General features: G+C 43.4%; 2 protein-coding genes across 2 annotated transcripts in view; one reads left to right on the top strand and one right to left on the bottom strand.

Moving 5' to 3' along the window:
* Nucleotides 1-10,993, top strand: part of LOC106562539 (sodium/potassium/calcium exchanger 5) — an 18,782-nt gene extending 7,789 nt beyond the window's left edge. The window contains exons 8-9 of the mRNA XM_045689384.1: nucleotides 7,934-8,035; nucleotides 9,658-10,993. Coding sequence (XP_045545340.1) covers nucleotides 7,934-8,035; nucleotides 9,658-9,980 — 425 coding nt within the window. The 3' untranslated portion in view covers nucleotides 9,981-10,993. The remainder of the gene's footprint in view (nucleotides 1-7,933; nucleotides 8,036-9,657) is intronic.
* A 1,054-nt stretch (nucleotides 10,994-12,047) lies between these two features.
* myef2 (myelin expression factor 2) lies at nucleotides 12,048-23,960 on the bottom strand. The gene is given in 19 exon segments (NM_001173844.1): nucleotides 12,048-12,415; nucleotides 12,582-12,633; nucleotides 12,907-13,055; nucleotides 13,276-13,335; nucleotides 13,677-13,781; nucleotides 14,338-14,397; nucleotides 14,509-14,553; nucleotides 15,234-15,335; nucleotides 15,530-15,590; nucleotides 15,933-15,982; nucleotides 18,619-18,772; nucleotides 19,104-19,215; nucleotides 19,217-19,254; nucleotides 19,256-19,303; nucleotides 19,641-19,734; nucleotides 20,277-20,284; nucleotides 21,240-21,292; nucleotides 22,113-22,507; nucleotides 23,829-23,960. Coding segments are annotated over 19 exon segments (1,836 nt in total). The 5' UTR covers nucleotides 23,915-23,960; the 3' UTR covers nucleotides 12,048-12,251.
* Nucleotides 23,961-24,172: the final 212 nt, after the last annotated feature.

The following is a 24,172-nucleotide window of genomic DNA, read 5'->3' as shown; positions in this document are numbered from 1 at the left end:
GTTTATCATTTTAAAAGGCTAATTGATCATTAGAAAACCCTTTTGCTATTATGTTAGCACAGCTGAAAACTGGCCTTAAGACTAGTTGAGTATCTGGAGCATCAGGAGCATCATTTTGAGCCGATTACAGGCTCAAAATGTCCAGAAACAAATAACTTTTTTCTGAAACTTGTCAGTCTATTCTTGTTCTGAGAAATGAAGGCTATTCCATGCGAGAAATTGCCAATAAACTGAAGATCTCATACAACGCTGTGTACTACTCCCTTCACAGAACAGTGCAAACTGGCTCTAAGTTCCTCTGTCTAGTGTCTGTGTTCTTTTGCCCATCTTAATCTTTTCTTTTTATTGGCCAGTCTGATATATAGCTTTTTCTTTGCAACTCTGCCTAGAAGGCCAGCATCCCGGAGTCACTGTTCACTGTTAACATTGAGACTGATGTTGTGTCGTACTATTTAATGAAGCTGCCATTTTATGTTACAGCCTTACTCTAAAATGTATAACATTTTTGTTTAATCCTCAGCAATCTACACACAATACTCCATAATGACAAAGCTAAAACAGTTGGTTTTTTTAGCAAATGTATAAAAAATAAAAACAGAAATACCTTATTTACATAGGTATTCAGACCCTTTGCTATAAGACTCGAAATGGAGCTCAGGTGCATCCTGTTTCCATTGATCACAGTGGTAAATTCAATTGATTGGACATGATTTGGAAAGGCAAACACCTGTCTATATAAGGTCCCACAGTTGACAGTACATGTCAGAGCAAAAACCAAGCCATGAGGTCAAAGGAATTGTCTGTAGAGCTCCGAGACAGGATTGTGTTGAGGCACAGATCTGGGGAAGGGTACCAAAAAATTTCTGCAGCATTGAAGGTCCTCAAGAACACAGTGGCCTCCATTATTCTTAAATGTAAGAAGTTTGGAACCATCAAGACTCTTCCTAGAGCTGGCTGCCTGGCCAAAACGAGCAATCGGGGAGAAGGGCCTTGGTCTGTGAGGTGCTCTAGAGTTCCTCTGTGGAGATGGGAGAACCTTCCAGAAGGACAACCATCTCTGCAGCACTCCACCAATCAGGCCTTTATGCTAGAGTGGCCAGAAGGAAGCCACTCCTCAATAAAAGGCTCATGACAGCCCGCTTGGAGTTTGCCAAGAGGCACCTAAAGACTCTCAGACCATGAGAAACAAGATTCTCTGGTCTGATGAAACCAAGATTGAACTCTTTGGCCTGAAGGCCAAGTGTCACGTCTGGAGGAAACCTGGCACCATCCCTACGGTGAAGCATGGTGGTGGCAACATCATGCTGTGGGGGTGTTTTTCAGCGGCAGGGACTGGGAGACTAGTCAGGAGTGAGGCAAAGATAAATGGAGCAAAGTACAGAGAGATACTTGATGAAAACCTGCTCCAGAGCGCTCAGGACCTCAGACTAGGGCAAAGGTTCACCTTCCAACAGGACAATGACCCTAAGCACACAGCCAAGACAACGCAGGAGTGACTTTGGGACAAGTCAAATGTCCTTGAGTGGCCTTGTCAGAGCCCGGACTTGAACCTGATCGAACATCTCTGGAGAGACCTGAAAATAGCTGTGCAGCAACGCTCCCTGTCCAACCTGACAGAGCTTGAGAGGATCTGCAGAGAAGAATGGGAGAAACTCCCCAAATACATGTGTGCCAACCTTGTAGCGTCATACCCAAGAAGACAAGGCTGTATTCGCTTCCAAAGGTGCTTCAACAAAGTACTGAGTAAAGGGTCTGAATACTTATGTAAATATGATATTTCAGTTTTAAATTTTGTATAAATTAGCAAACATTTCTAAAAACCAGTTTTTGCTTTGTCATTATGGGGTATTGTGTGTAGATTGATGAGGGGGAAAAACGATTCAATACATTTTTGAATAATGCTGCAACCTAACAAAATGTTGATAAAGTTAAGGGGTCTGAATACTTTCCCAAGGCACTGTATATACTATATATATATATATATATATATATATATATATATATAAACACTGGTCTGAAGGGTCACTATTGTAAGTAAATATATCCTTATTGGTCAGGATGGTCACTAGGTAAGTAAATATATCCTTATTGGTCTGGATGGTCACTAGGTAAGTCAGGCTCCTCTACATCAGTTTTACCATTGTATGAAGTCAGATAGAGTGACGATTCCCTCTCTTCATTGTCTGGTTAAGGGATGAGTTTTGCGTAGGAGTGACGCCACCTGTCGGAAAACAATGTCATTTTTATCAATGCTTTTCACAATATATCCTCAATACACAATACATCATTCCTCAATATATTGCCTTAGGCCCTGTGTACACTCAGGTTGTACAACTGATGTACAGTACATTTGACACAATGTTTGAGTTGTCTGAACCGTTCTTGTGTCTCCACAACAATTGTGTAATTATTTCTGTGCAAATGTGTTGTACCTTAGTGGTATAACTTGTGTGTGTATGAGGTCTAAGTGCCTGCTTCCAGACTGCAGGTGTTATTGAGCAAAACATTTGCAGGTTTTACATGAAAAGAAGGAATCACATTAGTTTAAACCCTTTTCATGTTACTCAATCAGAGTTAAGGAAGTCCAAACGAGGAGGTTTAGAAAGTGTATGAGAACATGTCAGATGTTATAGTTGAGTCACATGCTGATTCCTGGGATTCCAGAGCAGAGCTGGGTCCTACAGGCTTAGTGGAGCTCCAATGGTCCGGTGGCCAGACACTAGCCAAGCCAGCACCGGGATTACACATACACGCACACACGCATCGATACACACACGTGAACGCATGCACACATGCAGATGCATGCAAATGAAGGCACACAAACGCAGGTACACTTAAACACATTAAACACAGACGCAGGTACACTTAAACACATTAAACACAGACACAGGTACACTTAAACACATTAAACACAAACGCAGGTACACTTAAACACATTAAACACAAACGCAGGTACACTTAAACACATTAAACACAGACACAGGTACACTTAAACACATTAAACACAGACACAGGTACACTTAAACACATTAAACACAGACACAGGTACACTTAAACACATTAAACACAAACGCAGGTACACTTAAACACATTAAACACAAACGCAGGTACACTTAAACACATTAAACACAGACACAGGTACACTTAAACACATTAAACACAGACACAGGTACACTTAAACACATTAAACACAGACACAGGTACACTTAAACACATTAAACACAGACACAGGTACACTTAAACACATTAAACACAGACACAGGTACACTTAAACACATTAAACACAGACGCAGGTACACTTAAACACATTAAACACAGACACAGGTACACTTAAACACATTAAACACAGACACAGGTACACTTAAACACATTAAACACAGACACAGGTACACTTAAACACATTAAACACAGACACAGGTACACTTAAACACATTAAACACAAACGCAGGTACACTTAAACACATTAAACACAGACACAGGTACACTTAAACACATTAAACACAGACACAGGTACACTTAAACACATTAAACACAGACACAGGTACACTTAAACACATTAAACACAGACACAGGTACACTTAAACACATTAAACACAGACACAGGTACACTTAAACACATTAAACACAGACACAGGTACACTTAAACACATTAAACACAGACACAGGTACACTTAAACACATTAAACACAGACACAGGTACACTTAAACACATTAAACACAGACACAGGTACACTTAAACACATTAAACACAGACACAGGTACACTTAAACACATTAAACACAGACGCAGGTACACTTAAACACATTAAACACAGACGCAGGTACACTTAAACACATTAAACACAGACACAGGTACACTTAAACACATTAAACACAGACGCAGGTACACTTAAACACATTAAACACAGACACAGGTACACTTAAACACATTAAACACAGACACAGGTACACTTAAACACATTAAACACAAACGCAGGTACACTTAAACACATTAAACACAGACACAGGTACACTTAAACACATTAAACACAAACGCAGGTACACTTAAACACATTAAACACAAACGCAGGTACACTTAAACACATTAAACACAGACACAGGTACACTTAAACACATTAAACACAGACGCAGGTACACTTAAACACATTAAACACAGACACAGGTACACTTAAACACATTAAACACAAACGCAGGTACACTTAAACACATTAAACACAAACGCAGGTACACTTAAACACATTAAACACAGACACAGGTACACTTAAACACATTAAACACAGACACAGGTACACTTAAACACATTAAACACAGACACAGGTACACTTAAACACATTAAACACAGACGCAGGTATACTTAAACACATTAAACACAGACACAGGTACACTTAAACACATTAAACACAAACGCAGGTACACTTAAACACATTAAACACAGACACAGGTACACTTAAACACATTAAACACAGACACAGGTACACTTAAACACATTAAACACAGACACAGGTACACTTAAACACATTAAACACAAACGCAGGTACACTTAAACACATTAAACACAGACGCAGGTACACTTAAACACATTAAACACAAACGCAGGTACACTTAAACACATTAAACACAGACACAGGTACACTTAAACACATTAAACACAGACACAGGTACACTTAAACACATTAAACACAGACACAGGTACACTTAAACACATTAAACACAAACGCAGGTACACTTAAACACATTAAACACAGACACAGGTACACTTAAACACATTAAACACAGACACAGGTACACTTAAACACATTAAACACAGACACAGGTACACTTAAACACATTAAACACAGACACAGGTACACTTAAACACATTAAACACAGACACAGGTACACTTAAACACATTAAACACAGACACAGGTACACTTAAACACATTAAACACAGACATGGACAGACGCACGTACACACACAACATGCACACATCCACAACACGTGCACACACACACACACACAGACGCACACACACACACACAGACGCACACACACAGCAGTCGGATTACCGCCTCCTTCACCTCACACACTGCATGGCTGCCAGGAGACGTCATGTGAGCTTCGGGTGGGAGTAGCCTCTAGGCACAGATCTAGGATCATCTATCCCCAAGCTTTACCATTACAGAGAAAACACAAAGAACTGACCTTACATCAGCGTTGAGGACTGATGTTGTCATGTGACGTTGGTAGACATGAGAGTATAATGGGATTATTATGTTTTAACCTTCAGAACAGCTCACATGAGACAGAGAGAGAGAGAGCGAGAGAGAGAGAGAGCGAGAGAGAGAGAGAGAGGGAGGGAGGAGGGGGATAGAAAGAGGGAGATGGGGGAGAGAAAAAGAAGAGAGAGGGATGGGGAGAGAGAGGCAGAGCAAAAGAGATGGCCTTATGGGGAAGAGAGAGAGAGAGGGAGCGATAAAGAGAAACCAAGAAAGAGAGGGGGGATAGCAGAGAGAAAATAAAGAGTTCAACAATGGGGGCATTTGTGTGTATTTTCCTGTGGTGTTTCTCTGTTGTCTGAACTTTGTAATGTGACCAGTAAGACTTGGGATTTGTGAGGAGGTACAGGGGGGAAAGATGAAAGAAGGGATGGAGGGAGGGATGAGAGAGTGATGGGCTCCCGAGTGGCGCAGCGGTCTAAGGCACTGCATCTCAGTGCTACAGGCGTCACTACAGACCCTGGTTTGATTCCAAGCTGTATTACAACCGGCCGTGATTGGGAGTCCCATAGGGCAGCGCACAATTGGCCCAGCGTTGTCTGGGTTAGGGTTTGGACGGGGTAGGCGTCATTATTAATAAGAATTTGTTATTGACTGACTTGCCTAGTTAAATAAAGGTAAAATAAAATAAAATGGGGAAGGGACTCCTTTAAAGTAGTGTTTCTAAACCATTTTGCACTGTTGTCCACCTGAAACCTTTCTTATTGTGTTTCCTGTGTTATATCTACCTCCATCCTGTGTGTTATCTCTACCTGTATCCTGTGTGTTATATATACCTGTATCCTGTGTGTTATATATACCTGTATCCTGTGTGTTATATATACCTGTATCCTGTGTGTTATCTCTACCTGTATCCTGTGTGTTATCTCTACCTGTATCCTGTGTGTTATCTCTACCTGTATCATGTGTGTTATCTCTACCTGTATCCTGTGTGTTATATATACCTGTATCCTGTGTGTTATATATACCTGTATCCTGTGTGTTATCGCTACCTGTATCCTGTGTGTTTTCGCTACCTGTATCCTGTGTGTTATATATACCTGTATCCTGTGTGTTATATCTACCTGCATCCTGTGTGTTATATCTACCTGTATCCTGTGTGTTATATCTACCTGTATCCTGTGTGTTATATCTACCTGTATCCTGTGTGTTATCGCTACCTGTATCCTGTGTGTTATCGCTACCTGTATCCTGTGTGTTATCGCTACCTGTATCCTTTGTGTTATATATACCTGTATCCTGTGTGTTATATATACCTGTATCCTGTGTGTTATGTCTACCTGTATCCTGTGTGTTATATCTACCTGCATCCTGTGTGTTATCGCTACCTGTATCCTGTGTGTTATATATACATGTATCCTGTGTGTTATCGCTACCTGTATCCTGTGTGTTTTATATACCTGTATCCTGTGTGTTATATCTACCTGTATCCTGTGTGTTATCGCTACCTGTATCCTGTGTGTTTTATATACCTGTATCCTGTGTGTTATATCTACCTGTATCCTGTGTGTTTTATATACCTGTATCCTGTGTGTTATATCTACCTGTATCCTGTGTGTTATATATACCTGTATCCTGTGTGTTATATATACCTGTATCCTGTGTGTTATATCTACCTGTATCCTGTGTGTTTTATCTACCTGTATCCTGTGTGTTATATCTACCTGTATCCTGTGTGTTATATATACCTGTATCCTGTGTGTTATATATACCTGTATCATGTGTGTTTTATCTACCTGTATCCTGTGTGTTATCTCTACCTGTATCCTGTGTGTTATATATACCTGTATCCTGTGTGTTTTATCTACCTGTATCCTGTGTGTTTTATCTACCTGTATCCTGTGTGTTTTATCTACCTGTATCCTGTGTGTTATATATACCTGTATCCTGTGTGTTTTATCTACCTGTATCCTGTGTGTTTTATCTACCTGTATCCTGTGTGTTTTATCTACCTGTATCAAGTGTGTTTTATCTACCTGCATCATGTGTAATTTATCTACCTGTGCTCTCTATGTTAGGATAGACCCTGGGTGTCCCAGATACAGTGATGGGCCTGACTGTGATGTATGACTTATCTGACCCTGTGTTGTATCTGACCCTGTGTTGTATCTGACCCTGTGTTGTGTTCTATCTGACCCTGTGTTGTGTTCTATCTGACCCAGTGTTGTGTTCTATCTGACCCAGTGTTGTATCTGACCCTGTGTTGTGTTCTATCTGACCCTGTGTTGTGTTCTATCTGACCCAGTGTTGTGTTCTATCTGACCCAGTGTTGTGTTCTATCTGACCCAGTGTTGTGTTCTATCTGACCCTGTGTTGTATCTGACCCTGTGTTGTGTTCTATCTGACCCTGTGTTGTATCTGACCCTGTGTTGTGTTCTATCTGACCCTGTGTTGTGTTCTATCTGACCCTGTGTTGTGTTCTATCTGACCCAGTGTTGTGCTCTATCTGACCCTGTGTTGTGTTCTATCTGACCCTGTGGTATGTCTGAGATGAACCAGGAGAGACTCTGGGTATCCCAGACACAATGATGGGCCTGACTCTATGTCCTGTGTATCTGACTGTGTGTTCTCTGTGTTGTATGTAACAGGAGAGACTCTGGGTATCCCAGACACAGTGATGGGCCTGACTCTATGTCCTGTGTATCTGACTGTGTGTTCTCTGTGTTGTATGTAACAGGAGAGACTCTGGGAATCCCAGACACAGTGATGGGCCTGACTCTGTTAGCTGCAGGGACCAGTATACCAGACACAGTGGCTAGTGTCATGGTCGCTAGAGAAGGTAACTACTACTGTAGCTTCATTTCTGATCCTTTCTGACCTTTAAGTCCCCCTGAGATACATCTATTTTCCAGGACAGTAGATACATACAGACATATTACTTCAGAGCGAAATAGAGCCTACAGCTGCAACTTATTCCACTTGATGTCCCCCTTATCATAATCGTTCAAGTCATACTTAAGTCCCATCTCTCTCTTACACTATATACACAAAGTATGTGGACACCCCGTTGCTGACAGGTGTATAAAATCGAGCACACCGCCATGCAATCTCCATAGACAAACATTGGCAGTAGAATGGCCCGTACTAAAGAGCTCAATGACTTTCAACATGGCACCGTCATAGGATGCCACCTTTCCAACAAGTCAGTTCGTAAAATTTCTGCCCTGTTAGAGCTGCCCTGGTCAACTGTAAGTGCTGTTATTGCGAAGTGGAATGTCTATGAGCAACAACGGCTCAGCCACGATGTGGTGAGCCACATAAGCTCACAGAACTGGACCGCCGAGTGCTGAAGCGCCTAGTAAAAATTGTCTGTCCTCGGTTGCAACACTTACTACTGAGTTCCAAACTGCCTCTGGAAGCAATGTCAGCACAATAACTGTTCATCGGGAGCTTCATGAAATGGGTTTCCATGGCCGAGCAGCTGCACACAAGCCTAAGATCACCATGCATAATGCCAAGCGTTGGCTGGAGTGGTGTAAAGCTCGCCGCAATTGGACTCTGGAGCAGTGGAAACGCTTTCTCTGGAGTGATGAATTACGCTTCACCAGTTGGCAGTCCGACGGACAAACCTGGGTTTGGCGGATACCAGGAGAACGCTACCTGCCAGAATGCATAGTGCCAACTGTAAAGTTTGGTGGAGGAGGAATAATGGTCTGGGCTGTTTTTCATGGTTCGGGCTAGGCCCCTTAGTTCCAGTGAAAGGAAATCGTAACGCTACGTCATACAACGACATTCTAGACGATTCTGTGCTTCCAACTTTGTGGCAACAGTTTGTGGAAGGCACTTTCCTGTTTCATCATGACAATGGCCCATGCACAAAGCGAGGTCCATACAGAAATGTTTGGTCAAGATCAGTGTGGAAGAACCTGACTGGCCTGCACAGAGCCCTGACCTCAACCCAATAGAACACCTTTGGGATGAATGGGAATGCCGACTGCGAGCCAAGCCTAATTGCCCAACATCAGTGTCCAACCTCATTAATGCTCGTTGTTGAATGGAAGCAAGTCCCTGCAGCAATGTTCCAACATCTAGTGGAAAGCCTTCCCAGAAGAGTGGAGGCTGTTATAGCAGAAAAGGGGGGACCAACTCCATACTAATGCCTGACGAGCAGGTGTCCAAATACTTTTGGTCATGTAGTGTAGGTAAAACAGACATGTACGACATAGTGTTATATGTCATTTTACTTGTCCCCTCTCCTCCCTTCGCTCCTCCACTCTCTCCTCCCCTCTCTCTCCTCCCTTCACTCCTCTCTCTCCTCCCCTCTCTCCTCCCTTCACTCCTCTCTCTCCTCCCTTCACTCCTCTCTCCTCCCTTCACTCCTCTCTCTCCTCCCCTCTCTCCTCCTCTCTCTCCTCCCCCCACTTCCTCCTCTCTCTCCTCCCCTCTCTTGCTCTGTTCCAGGTAAAGCCGACATGGCCATGTCCAACATCGTGGGTTCTAATGTGTTTGACATGCTGTGTCTGGGTCTTCCCTGGTTCATTAAGACAGTGTTTGTGGACACTGTCAACCCTGTGGAAGTCAACAGCACCGGTCTGGTTTTCATCTCCGCCACCCTCCTCCTCTCCATCGTCTTTCTCTTCGTGGCGGTCCATATAAACGGCTGGAAGCTGGACTGGAAGCTGGGGATCGTCTCTCTGTTCTGCTATGTTGTTTTTGCCACTCTGGCCATCCTCTACGAACTGGGCATCATAGGGAACAACCCTGTCAGACTGTGCGGCGACTGATACACTGATAAACACACAGAGACGTACAATAACACACACGGTAGCACACACAGCGCTGCTGCAGGCCGCACTCATCAGACTGTGTAGTGGCTGAGTGCCAGAGATGGAGTCCACACTGCAGCCCTTCCCAGAACCAGACCACCCAGAACCAACCTCTTGACACTCAGACCATTTATACAGAACCCAGATACAGGGCCCAGATTCAGAGTCTCAGATTTAGAGTACTGATATAGGATCAGGTCCACCCTGTCCATGTCCTCTTATTCATTATGATCTAAATCAGTGGTATTGGAAGTCGGGTCGCGACCCCACTAGCAGTTGGGTTTGTGGACAGATTAGGAGTGTTGGATCACCAAATTCAAATACATTTAAAAAAAATAATAATTACAAAAAAATAACAGTTCAAATTATTGTATGGGACACTATACAAACATTTTTAAGATAATTTGAAAAATAAAATTGTATTGAGTAAATGTATTTATTGGTTTCGATAAGAGATGAAAATACAATACATTTAAGGTTATTTGCTGATGTATTGGTGGAGTCGCGAGAATATTGTGAAAAAAATTGGGTCCCCGCTGAAAAAGTTTGAATACCACTGATCTAAACTGGTCCGAGACCAATACTCCCACTGACACACTTTATGAATACAGGCCCAGGACTGGGTGCCAAGACCAGGATCCAAGATAAAGGCTACATCTCAAATGACACCTTTCCCCAACTTATGTCTCTGGCCAAAAGCAGTGCACTTAAATGTATGTAGGGCAGGGGTATTCAACTCTTACCCTATGAGGTCTGGAGCCTGCTAGTTTTCTGTTCTACCTGATTATTAATTGCAGCCATGCCTAAATGAGTTCCTGATTAGAAAAAATGCAGTGGATCTGGCTTCAATGTCCAGAGATGAGTTTGACGGTGCAGGGTGTGATTTGAGATGCAGCCCCATGCAGACTCCATACTACCTGTGAGAATGACCAAGCAACAATGCCTTTCACCTCTGACCTCTAACTTGGGAAATAAAGCTGATTTTTAATATTCTACTGGACTCCTCTGACCTTATCTTGTCATAACCAGAGAGGGAGGCAAAGGGAGAGGGATAACTGGGCCAAAATCTGTCACCAGTAGGGGGCATTTACAGCATTGTTTTCACACAAGCCTAGTTTTTGTATGGAGGTCAATGATTGTCATATTTGGTCAATGAAAAAATGGAATGGCCTTCTTGCTACATGAGGTTAATTTGATCAAATAGTAGTTTCGCAATGCTTAGGTTATGAGTGTACTGATATAAGTAGGACACATGACTTCCCAGCAACTTTATACAGGAGTTGTGCCTGTTCACACGCGTTTCTGCCCTCTCAATGGCTAGAATGGTCCCACCTGAGCTTGCCTCCTCCCGACTGCATTCCATTTTTAAAGACATCTTTCATTGTTAGAGCAGCCACTAGTCTGGTCAATATAATGGATAACCTGTCATTACTCAATGCTGGTGAGTGAGGAAGGTGAATGAGGGAGGGAAGGGGGTATTGTCCATGCAGAACAGATTAGCGTTTACAAGCAGCCTGTGTTGCTCAACAGTAAGGACAGTGAGGACAGGCTCGTAAAGAGAAGAAACCCAAAAGTTTCCACTGGTCTTGAGTGTCAGGATAGAGACGGAGCCCGAAACTGTTTAAGATAAAGACGAAGGCAATAAAGTATCCATTCAGTTGTCCACTTCGCATGAACACCATTTCAGTTGGTGCCCAGTTCCAGCTAGCAGAGCTGGTTTAAGACCCCAACAGCGTATACTAACCAAATATCCTATTACATTACTATGACACTAGTTTCACATTTTGTCAACGTGAGCCACTATATCACTTAACTTCACTAGATGACTCTCCTACACCATTGTGGTCTGGTTACCTCCGGTGTAGAAAAGGTCTTTAGTTAGTGCTATTTTGGCTAACTCCAGAGGACATTTTATTTATGGTGTTTTACCTGCAATTAACCTTTGTATTCAATTAAATACACCCACACAACCCTTCTGTGAACTGGCCAGAAGCCTTTGATCCCACAGTAACATTTACAACAAACAAAAATTAAAATGTTTATTCATTCAAATAAACTCATGACCCCCCCCAAAAAAAGGTTTACCAAAAAAAACTACAGAAGATTAAAAGAAAAACAGATCTTATACACATCCAATAGTCATGGAAACGCAGATACGTGGAAAATGTGTTTTTAAAACAAAACAAAAGCAGTTGAGATGGAAGGAGCGGTTGTCGTGTATGTGTGTGACTAGGCGTTGCGGTCGATGCGGACGTCAACCTCGCGACCGGTGATCTTGGTTCCGTTCATCATCCTGCAGGCCTGGTTAGCGCTCTCTGGGGAGTCAAACCTGACCGTACCACAGCCCTTAGACTTTCCTCCCTCCATCTTAATCTCTGCAAACATCACCTGGCCTGGAGAGGGAGTAAGAAAGATGAGTGATGAGAGAGAAGGGGAGAAAGAGCAGTAGACAGTGTTTAAGCACTGACACCGCTAAAGCCATTTCATTACTGCAGATCAAAGCTACATTCAATCCATCTGCAGGTTATTGAGTACAGTAGACTGATTGAAGAGGCTTACCACAGACACTGAACTTCTCCTTCAGTTTCTGCCAGGTCAGGTCATAGGGCAGCTACAACAACACAGAACATTAGAACACAGGGGCCTAAAATTCTAACTACTTTAGGGGCATTTTCACAGAGCTAGATGACACCTACTCCTCCGTCTAAAAGTGTTTCCAATTCACCATACTTAATCTGTGTCCATGATGTAAATACCCAGCAGTACATATAGTGGATTTGATCAGCCTTATTAAACATGTGTTAGGTGCTTTAATGTGCTTAAAAAGGGGAGCGCACATCATGTCATAATGCACATTTATACAGTATTTATTTATAAAACGTACATTTCTGACAAAGATCTGACATCCTCCCTTGGCTCTGTCAGACATGGCTCCTCCTCCGTAGCCCCCGAACCCTCGGCTCATGGCCATGCCCCCCCCCATACGGTCATAGCCAGAGCCCATCCGCTCCATGGACCGGCTGCCCATACCACCTAGTAAAGGACACAGGGAAAATGAGTGAGCACCTCAGATCCGAATCCCTACCGTAATGGTATTCAGGGGTTGTGCAGGCTTTAGTTCCAGCCCAGCAGTCCCACACATCAAATCAAGGTCAAGCACAGTGAAACATTGACAGTATGAAATGGGTGTGCTAACAGACAGTGAGAGCCACGAGAGAGACAGGGAGGGATGTTAATGTAATGTTCGCTGTACCTAATCCTCCCCCAATGGGCCCCATGCCAAAACTGCTCATGTCTCCTCCATAACCTCCTCCTGATGGAGAGAACGCACGGCATCACACACACACACACACGTTACCACAACCTATCAGCACATCACAACACAAACAGCACACAAACATCTGTCAGTAACATGTTGGAGCCATAGGGCTGAATGCTAACTTGACCAGTGTTGTGTTACCCATACAGGAGTTGTGATTCAGCTCTTAGTCTACCTGCAGGTTCCAGTTCCAAGCTACAACATGCCCAGTCTAATGCCCACCACGGACCATGCTGTTAGTGGATGGATATATGACGACTATGGAATGGATTATACCTATGAAGACTGACAGGTGTGTGTGCGTGAGTGAGAAAGTGAGGGTGTAAACTACTCACCCATTCCTCCAAAGGAGTCTCCAAAGCCTCTGCTCATGGACATGTCACTGCGACCAAAGTCTCTGTCCATCCCTCCTCCCATCCCCCCTGACCGGTAGGACATGTCTGGAGAGGGGGAAGTATAGAGGAGAGAGAGAGGACAATGGCACAGTCAGAAAAATACTCAGTGGAAAGTTGACATTAAACTTCAGGAGCATTTAAACAGTTTGAGAAAATTATTTTGTCCTTAGTGGTGATGGGGGGGGGTATCTATACAAGTTACATCGCAATATTATTTTGGATGATATTATAATGATACTTTGACTCCAAGTATCCATTTGTAAAAATATAGTATTTTGCTAGGTAGTGTTAGCTAGCGCTAGCCGGCTGTACCTGCACCAAACTCCGGTATTTTCCATCCTATAGCTTCTTCTCATCTTACATAGTGAGTTAACACGTTTTCAGCACTTATATATTTCCCTGATTGATCAAAACTCATTTTCTCATGCCGTCTCATCTGTCTACAACAGACATATCATGAGCAATATGTTTTGTAACATCAAATTGCAATGCATATATAGAATTGTGATATCTACATAAGATAGTATTGGCACCTAAGTATCGGTATAATATCGTATCGTGAGGTCCCTGGCAATTCCCAGCCCTAGGTGTGTGTCCTTACCTCCCATCCGTCCCATGTCTCTGGCTCCGAATCCCCCCATGCTGTCCATTCCACCGAACCCTCCAGGACACACACAGGATTATTATATTAATGGATCGTCACAACAACCCATGTGTTGTCCAGTCATGTTAACAGAGTGATACAGTAGAGATCTATTATCTAGGACCTTACCTCCTAGTCTGCTCATCCCTCCATACCCAGGTCCTCCCTCCATACCTGACAGACAGAATCACACACTTCACATCTCACACTGATTTGTTTTGTACTAAAGCTTATTCTACATTTTCTCTAGACAACTTTCCACCCACTTCAGTGGTCGAGGGAGGGGACGGACGACAGTGGTCGGGGGCGACAGTGGTCGAGGGGGGCGACAGTGGTCGACGACAGTGGTCGAGGGGGGGCGACAGTGGTCGGGGGGCGACAGTGATCGAGGGGGGGGACGGACGACAGTGGTCGGGGGGCGACAGTGGTCGGGGGGCGACAGTGGTCGGGGGGCGACAGTGGTCGGGGGGGACGACAGTGGTCGGGGGGGGACGACAGTGGTCGAGGGGGGACGACAGTGGTCGAGGGGGGGACGACAGTGGTCGAGGGGGGGACGACAGTGGTCGAGGGGGGACGACAGTGGCCGAGGGGGGGGACGACAGTGGTCGAGGGGGGGGACGACAGTGGCCGAGGGGGGGACGACAGTATGTGATGTAAGTGCTTGGAGAAGGTCCAGGAACAACAGGCATCAGAGGGTTTAAAACAAACAGCTACTCTTCACAACCGGTAACTATCGTATGTATGAACCCACTGGCTCCTCCACTGACCTGCAGTCTCTATGCGTGTGTGTGTGGTTTAAATAGTAACAGTGTGTTTGCTGGAGTATTATGACGAGGTTAGGGGTCAGTACTAACCTGCAGGGCCCATGTTGCCCATTCCTCCTCCACCACTCAGCCGGTTGGCATTGATAGGTTGTCCTCCTGGTCCCAGGCCCAACCCAATCCCCCCCAGACCCCCTACACACAGAGAGTTGGAATTTGTTTGACCACACAAACGTAACATCCCTTATCTAATGCCTTGGTGATGAGAACACTAAGCCAAATAGGTGACAACATGACCCATTTCTGCTACAGATAATGCTGAAGTCAAGTCATTCTAACATTTAGGTGTGTTCTAGAGATAGTCAGAAAGGGACAGGATGTGTACTCACGTGGTAACTGAGGAGCTTTCTCCACCGGGTGGAAATCATCAGCTGGCATAGACTTGTCATCCTGAAACACAGAAACATCTCAAGAGGTGGTTGTCACACAACATATTACCACAGCAATATGTAACCTCTATTTTACCTTTATTTAACTAGGCAAGTCAGTTAAGAACAAGTTCTTATTTACAATGACAGCCTAGTGGGTTAACTGCCTTGTTCAGGGGCAGAATGACAGATTTTTACCTTGTCAGCTCGGGGATTCGATCTTGCAACCTTTCGGTTACGAGTCCAACGCTCTAACCACTAGGCTACCTGCCACCCCAATGACCTGTGACCTTCCACACACTAACTGTGCACAGTGTTATAGGGTTTAGAAATCAGAAACATGCCAATAACAAAGCACACGTACCATCTTAACATGCATCTGTCTGTCAAACAGCATTTGGCCGTTGAACATGGCTAAAGAACAGAGTTAAGGAATGCCATCAATAAAAATGTAATTGTTACATGCTTCCTAAACTAACAGTGAAATGCTTAGTCATGGGTCCTTTTCCAACAATGTAGACTTAAAGATAAAAATTGTGACATGAATAAATATAGTGAATAATAATAACAGCCAGGACATGTATAGTGTTGAGAGTATTAGGCCAGCATAAAGAGTCTTCTGCAGTATAAGTGTAGAGGGATACAGATAGAATCAGCAGCCTGTTGGAAGGTGGGTGTGTTCTGTGGTAGTATATAAAGGATACAGATAGAATCTGCAGCCTGTTGGAAGGTGGGTGTGTTCTGCGGTAGTATATAATATATAAAGGATACAGATAGAATCTGCAGCCTGTTGGAAGGTGGGTGTGTTCTGTGGTAGTATATAATATATAACGGATACAGATAGAATCTGCAGCCTGTTGGAAGGTGGGTGTGTTCTGCGGTAGTATATAATATATAAAGGATACAGATAGAATCTGCAGCCTGTTGGAAGGTGGGTGTGTTCTGCGGTAGTATATAATATATAAAGGATACAGATAGAATCTGCAGCCTGTTGGAAGGTGGGTGTGTTCTGCGGTAGTATATAATATATAAAGGATACAGATAGAATCAGCAGCCTGTTGGAAGGTGGGTGTGTTCTGCGGTAGTATATAATATATAAAGGATACAGATAGAATCTGCAGCCTGTTGGAAGGTGGGTGTGTTCTGCGGTAGTATATAATATATAAAGGATACAGATAGAATCTGCAGCCTGTTGGAAGGTGGGTGTGTTCTGTGGTAGTATATAATATATAACGGATACAGATAGAATCTGCAGCCTGTTGGAAGGTGGGTGTGTTCTGCGGTAGTATATAATATATAAAGGATACAGATAGAATCTGCAGCCTGTTGGAAGGTGGGTGTGTTCTGCGGTAGTATATAATATATAACGGATACAGATAGAATCTGCAGCCTGTTGGAAGGTGGGTGTGTTCTGCGGTAGTATATAATATATAAAGGATACAGATAGAATCTGCAGCCTGTTGGAAGGTGGGTGTGTTCTGCGGTAGTATATAATATATAAAGGATACAGATAGAATCTGCAGCCTGTTGGAAGGTGGGTGTGTTCTGCGGTAGTATATAATATATAAAGGATACAGATAGAATCAGCAGCCTGTTGGAAGGTGGGTGTGTTCTGCGGTTGTATAAATATACACTGCTCAAAAAAATAAAGGGAACACTTAAACAACACAATGTAACTCCAAGTCAATCACACTTCTGTGAAATCAAACTGTCCACTTAGGAAGCAACACTGATTGACAATAAATTTCACATGCTGTTGTGCAAATGGAATAGACAACAGGTGGAAATTATAGGCAATTAGCAAGACACCCCCAATTAAGGAGTGGTTCTGCAGGTGGGGACCACAGACCACTTCTCAGTTCCTATGCTTCCTGGCTGATGTTTTGGTCACTTTTGAATGCTGGCGGTGCTTTCACGCTAGTGGTAGCATGAGACGGAGTCTACAACCCACACAAGTGGCTCAGGTAGTGCAGCTCATCCAGGATGGCACATCAATGCGAGCTGTGGCAAGAAGGTTTGCTGTGTCCAGAGCATGGAGGCGCTACCAGGAGACAGGCCAGTACATCAGGAGACGTGGAGGAGGCCGTAGGAGGGCAACAAACCAGCAGCAGGACCGCTACCTCCGCCTTTGTGCAAGGAGCAGCACTGCCAGAGCCCTGCAAAATGACCTCCAGCAGGCCACAAATGTGCATGTGTCTGCTCAAACGGTCAGAAACAGACTCCATGAGGGTGGTATGAGGGCCCGACGTCCACAGGTGTGGACGTCGGGCCCTCATGCCAACACCGTGCAGGACGTTTGGCATTTGCCAGAACACCAAGATTGGCAAATTCGCCACTGGCGCCCTGTGCTCTTCACAGATGAAAGCAGGTTCACACTGAGCACATGTGACAGACGTGACAGAGTCTGGAAACGCCGTGGAGAACGTTCTGCTGCCTGCAACATCCTCCAGCATGACCGGTTTGGCGGTGGAGGTAGCGGTCCTGCTGTTGGGTTGTTGCCCTCCTACGGCCTCCTCCACGTCTCCTGATGTACTGGCCTGTCTCCTGGTAGTGCCTCCATGCTCTGGACACTACGCTGACAGACACAGCAAACCTTCTTGCCACAGCTCGCATTGATGTGCCATCCTGGATGAGCTGCACTACCTGAGCCACTTGTGTGGGTTGTAGACTCCGTCTCATGCTACCACTAGAGTGAAAGCACCACCAGCATTCAAAAGTGACCAAAACATCAGCCAGGAAGCATAGGAACTGAGAAGTGGCCTGTGGTCTCCACCTGCAGAACCACTCCTTTATTGGGGGTGTCTTGCTAATTGCCTATAATTTCCACCTGTTGTCTATTCCATTTGCACAACAGCATGTGAAATGTATTGTCAATCAGTGTTGCTTCCTAAGTGGACAGTTTGATTTCACAGAAGTGTGATTGACTTGGAGTTACATTGTGTTGTTTAAGTGTTCCCTTTATTTTTTTGAGCAGTGTATATAAAGGACACAGATAGAATCTGCAGCCTGTTGGGTGTGTTCTGTGGTAGTATATAATATATAAAGGATACAGATAGCCTGTACAGCCTCCAGGGCCTGTTCGAAGGTAACAGTCCCCATCCCTCTGCTCTTCCCATCCTTATCCTCCTTCACATCAGCCCTCTTCACTGTTCCTGCCATACCAAACACCTCCTTCAGCTTCTTCCAGCCCACCTTGAAGTCCAGCTGGGAGGAGACAGCACAGAGGGGAGGGACCGGGTTAGCATAGAAACAACCGTTACCACACAACACATCTAAACAGACAGGAGGGGACGAGTTAGCATAGAGAACAGTGAAACTAACAAGGTCAACATCGAACTTCAAGTTCTAGGAAGATGCGGACTTGAGATTTAGAGCGCAACGCTCAAGTTGTCTTCAATTGGTGAACAGGAATATTGGTTGGTTAACTTGGGACTTCGATACAGCAGATAAATATATTGAGGGGAGATGGTCAGAGACAAAGGCACAGAGAAGAGAGACAGACGTCAGAGAGTATAGTGTGTATGCTTGTCCTCACGTTGGCTACGAACACAGTGGTCCCTAGGCGTCCGACCCGTAGAGAGCTGATGACCTCATGGGGGACGTTGGGGTTGTTAGCGATGGAAGGGGGTACACCTACACCACCCGGTCCCCCCCTCCTGCCCCCTGCCTCCCCCTCCAGGGTACATCCCCCCCTGTACGCTGCAGCACGCGCCGAGCACGCTCCCCATCAGGGTCCTGAAAGAGGGAAACAGATAACCCCTAAACTTTGACCGATTACTTAAACTCTGACCTTTAGCCCTCCACATCAGGGTTCTGGAGCAGGGAAACAAGGGGTTAAACACAGATGGCCCCATCCTTTGACCTCTGACCTATAATTACAACTCTAACCTTTGAGGTTAACTAGGTCTAGTTCTCAGTGATTACAGTTAAGACAGTCTCAGAGATTAACATGATTTGTAATGTTGATGTAACCACATTTCCAGCAGGCTGAATTAAAGCGCAGATTTAGTACACCACTGAGTTTAATCTCTCATCACCATGTGGTGCCTACAGAGTGTGAACAGGTCCTTACCGCCATGATATTGAGGGGTCTTCCATTCAGATCATATTTGTTCATGACTTCTATGGCCTTCTTCACAAACTCCTCATCTTTGAACTCCACAACACTGCAGGACAGACAGTCAGGGGATGAAGACATGTATAACAATGACTCATTAAGTTAGGTGTGTCTGAAATGGGCCCTATTCCCCATGTTATAGTACACTACTTTTGACCAGAACCGTATTAGCCGCCCCATGCGACTCTGGTCAAAACTAGTGTACTGAATGGGGAATATAGGGCCCTACACAAGGACAGAATCATGGAATCCAGAAAATAAAACAAAATTCAAAAATGTATTTAACTTAGTAGGGAATCAACTAAATGTCTAATGTTAGCCACCTAGCAAGCATTAGCCACAAATTGGAATTCGTAAACTATATACACATTGCAAATTCGTAACATATTGTACAAATTGCAATACATAACATAATACAAACTGCAATTCATAACATATGCAAATTGTAATTAACATTTCATACAAAATTAACACATACCATACGAAATGTAAAATGTCATTCAAGGGAGTGAGTCAGATTTACATACAGAATCATACGAAATGTACTGAGACCGTGTTGCAAAGTTAGACAGGTAAAGTCTGGTTCCTTACCCACATCCCTGTACAGATAACACCAGGGGATCCAGAGACAACACAGATCCATAACAGAGGGAATGAACAAAGACAGTGATTAGACTGACAACAGTTATCATTATTACACATTTGACATCATGCTATTAGTGGATTACATAATCCATCTTGAAGGTCCAGCTAACAGGCCTTGATGTGGGGAGTGTGTTTTTCTTGTATCCACGGTAAAAAGTTAAGTGAATTTAAAAGACATTGACTTGGTTTGCTATAGACTTTTTTTTGTTCCCAGTAGAGACATAGTACCCTTACCGTCTTCTGTGGAATAAAAAGGACTCAGGATATACTTACAAATATGTCCGTCCTGTGTCTACGTTTGTTTAGGAGTATATACTAAACAGTCTGTTTGTCAAACTACATATTAAATGGCTGAATTGAATGCATTCACAACCTAGTTTGCAAATTCCTGGCTGCATCATAATATTACAGATGAATAAACGATGGTGAGATTTTACTGTGAGCCGCTGGAGAAAGAAGAAAGTTACTTTATACAAAATCTACAATATTTTAGAAATAATGAGTTTGTTCAGGAAGAGATAATTGTGCCATTGATCCAAATAAAAAAAGGTAACAATTTGAAGACCAAAAAGTTAAATGTCAATCAATAAGACATCAAAATCCCTTTGAGAAATGGTCAACTGCCAAACTTTGACACCAATTGAGCAGACTACAACAACTTAAAAACAAATGTGTACTAAGTTTCAGATGAATTCAAGTTAGTGTTCCAGAATCAACAAGACATCCTCCATCACTCTACAGCCAACTAGGCTATAACAGGCTCTAGCTAGCAGCCACCAACATATCATCCCATAGACATACATGGATAACCCCTTGGATCAGTGCCGTACAGAACACTTGGTAAATAAAGATATACTGCAGTGGAGGGCATTTAAAACCTCGTGCAGTGAGTTGGTCCACATCACTTACCCTTGACTTTCCTTCAGCATCCTTAAAGAGCTCCACGTATGTAACCTCACCAACTTCATGAGACATACAAAGGAAAAATACCAAGAGAACAAAAGGCATTTAAAAATCACCAGTCGACTGTTGAACCACCACTCTCGCTCCAGGGCAGGCCGTTGCCTTGGTTATGCCGTTACGATGCTTCCCCATGATTGGTCAACAGTGAGCCCAGACCAACAGTCACCACACAACCCCTTCCAATGCCTTCCTGGGCTCGACTGAGACAGACACACAGTCAGTCAACTACTGTCAACCTGGGAATTCAGATCACACTTCAGTATAGAAGAACAGTTTGGTCAACACGGTTCCTGTCAACATAGCAAGAAGTCACTACAGTTTAAAAGGTGTCCTTTCACCTTGAAAAAAGACTGAAGAGCTAAAGACCCAATAGTTCAGTGCACAGAAAGACAATGGTTTCATTCATACAAAACAATCATTTGTCACCTTAACACAGGTTCAACTGAATCAAGTGCTCAAGTAGTCAATACTACTACTTGTCTGAGGTTACATTTTGGAGCTGTAAGTCAATATCATGAAACCAATAGTAGCTAACTACATAACAACTTTAACAAGCACAGACATTTCAATTCAATCCAAGCTAAATTGGTGTCCACCCAGGAGTAAAAAAATTTAAAATCCAGAAATGTCTATTCTACTGACTTAATAATAACTGCAATAGAATAACATGTTGCCTCAAAAGAAGGAACTACGAGAAGATATGGCTAGGTCTATGTTCTGGTCACAAAGAGAGGACTGAGAAAGCTCCTGTTGAGCTGGAACGAATAGGGCTCATCTCTATAGGGAGAAGCAGCATGGCCCTGTGTGTGGATGGATTACCTTTCTCTCTCATCAGATCTTTAATAGCCTGCCACTTTGTGTCATAGGGGATATTGCTAATGAACACGCGGTTCCTGTGACCCCCTCCTCCGCCCTTCTTGTCCCCGGTGACCTGCTTCTCTTTGTAGGGGTGGAAACGGTTCCCTTTGCGGCCTCCTCCGGACATCTTTTCTTTGAGCTCAGACTTGGTATTTGGGGCGGTTGCAGGGGCATCAGTAGGGTCATCTGCAAGGGTTTCGGCATCATTGATAGGGGCATCATCGATAGGGTCACCATCTAGAGGGGTATCATCATCACCAAGGACCTCATCTCCAAGGACCTCGTCATCACCCAGGCCTAGGTCCTCTTCTTCTGCAGGGGCATCTTCACCAAGAACCTCATCTTCTTCCGGCTCTCTGAAGAAAACAGAAGAGTACAGTATTAATGGATGCAGCTAGCTTGTCTGTTATAGGTAATGTTACCTAAACCTACATGGCATGGTCATTTCACCCATGTGCCAAATAACAAAGATGTGCACATAAGTTTATGCAACTTCAATCTCCCATAACTAACATGGGTTTATAGACACAAATGGCTAGTTAGCTACAAAGTCATCTTTTCACCCAACTGGAGAGGGGCGGAGAGGAAAGTTACTGTAGGCAACTCTTGATTCAACTACAAATTGACTCCATTCAAACTGTCGGCTCCGCATGGCAATACATTACTACCAACTGTCTGTTGTCTAACTAACTGTTCGCTAGCTAAATCTCCATTAAGGGACTGTGCACCTAAACCATATAAATCCTATTAAATTACTGAGGGGCCATGTTATATACCTTCAAAGTCCCAGAATGGGATGAAAGTCGCAGCCATATTGGTCAGGGAGAAATCCAAACCAGTCTAATAGGAATGGATGGCAGTAGAGGTATAATCCAGATTTGACTTATGTAGTAAAAGTAAAGGCATGTGACATATCAGAAATGCTGTAATATAATTGTCAAAATAAAATAATGCCATATATTATACAGTTCATATTAGTTTTATACAAATGTTCTGTATAAAGAGACTAATTAAAATTTTAGACACACACATAAAACAGACCTTAATGGCTAAATGTCTGTTTTCTTGGAAAGCAATATTAGTAACGTTACGTGTTGCATTGATAACTTGTCTAAGTCCCATCATCAACTGATTTCAGCCAGTTTATGGCTGTGGATTGACTGCATTGTTTGAATGGAATGTTGGCATTCCAAAAAAACATGGAATCATTCCTCTAAAACTGGCTAACATACAGTAAGGATACATTTCTCAAACTCATTATTTACACAAAATCTTTTCACAGTACTGCCAAACAATGGTTGACCAACTCCCTGCCCAAAATGGCTGACCTTTGTCCGCCAAACGGTTCATGTACGTTCTAGTATGATAATTGTATGAGTTAAACGCCCTAACGTTAGCTAGCTACACATGGTTAGATGGATAAAACGCATTTAGTTATCTGCATAACTACCTAGTAATATATCGTTATTTTACACAAATCTAAAAACAAATTTGACGATCAATGAAGACGACGATAACCAACAAGTTAGTTAGCTACCTAGCTAGCAAAGTAGCAACTAGATAGCAAGCCGTAGCTAGTTTGATGCTAGCTTTAATGCTAGGCTAACGTTAGCTAGCCTCCATCTTGCCTGTTAGTGCAGCACAGATTGTGTCAGAAAAATACGATATTTTAGTTACATTTTCAGGCCATTCGTGCCATCCTGAGATGTTCCCTCTGTCTCAGCCTCGATGGGTTCAATAATTTCCTGGACAATATCTGCCATATTCGTCGGTTTGCAGAGAAAGCAAATTCAATCGAGAAATACGTCTCCACTAACACTGCGCAGTTTAAAATTTGTGACGTTACAGGCCTCCACCAACGCGAGAAAATGCGAGATTTTGGCCTGGTTGTCTTTCATAGCTTAAAGCCTAAACACCGGTAGGTTTCCCACAAACAATTTCTATATTTCTACAGTTTCGATTTGGTTTTAGTCATTTCAATATAAATATATATATATATTGTCTAAGTCCCATATATATAT

The sequence above is a fragment of the Salmo salar genome, chromosome ssa11, assembly GCF_905237065.1.
Source record: "Salmo salar chromosome ssa11, Ssal_v3.1, whole genome shotgun sequence".
NCBI classification, from domain to species: domain Eukaryota; kingdom Metazoa; phylum Chordata; class Actinopteri; order Salmoniformes; family Salmonidae; genus Salmo; species Salmo salar.
Note: the sequence above shows the minus strand (reverse complement) of the source record. Positions and strands in the feature narration are given on the sequence as shown.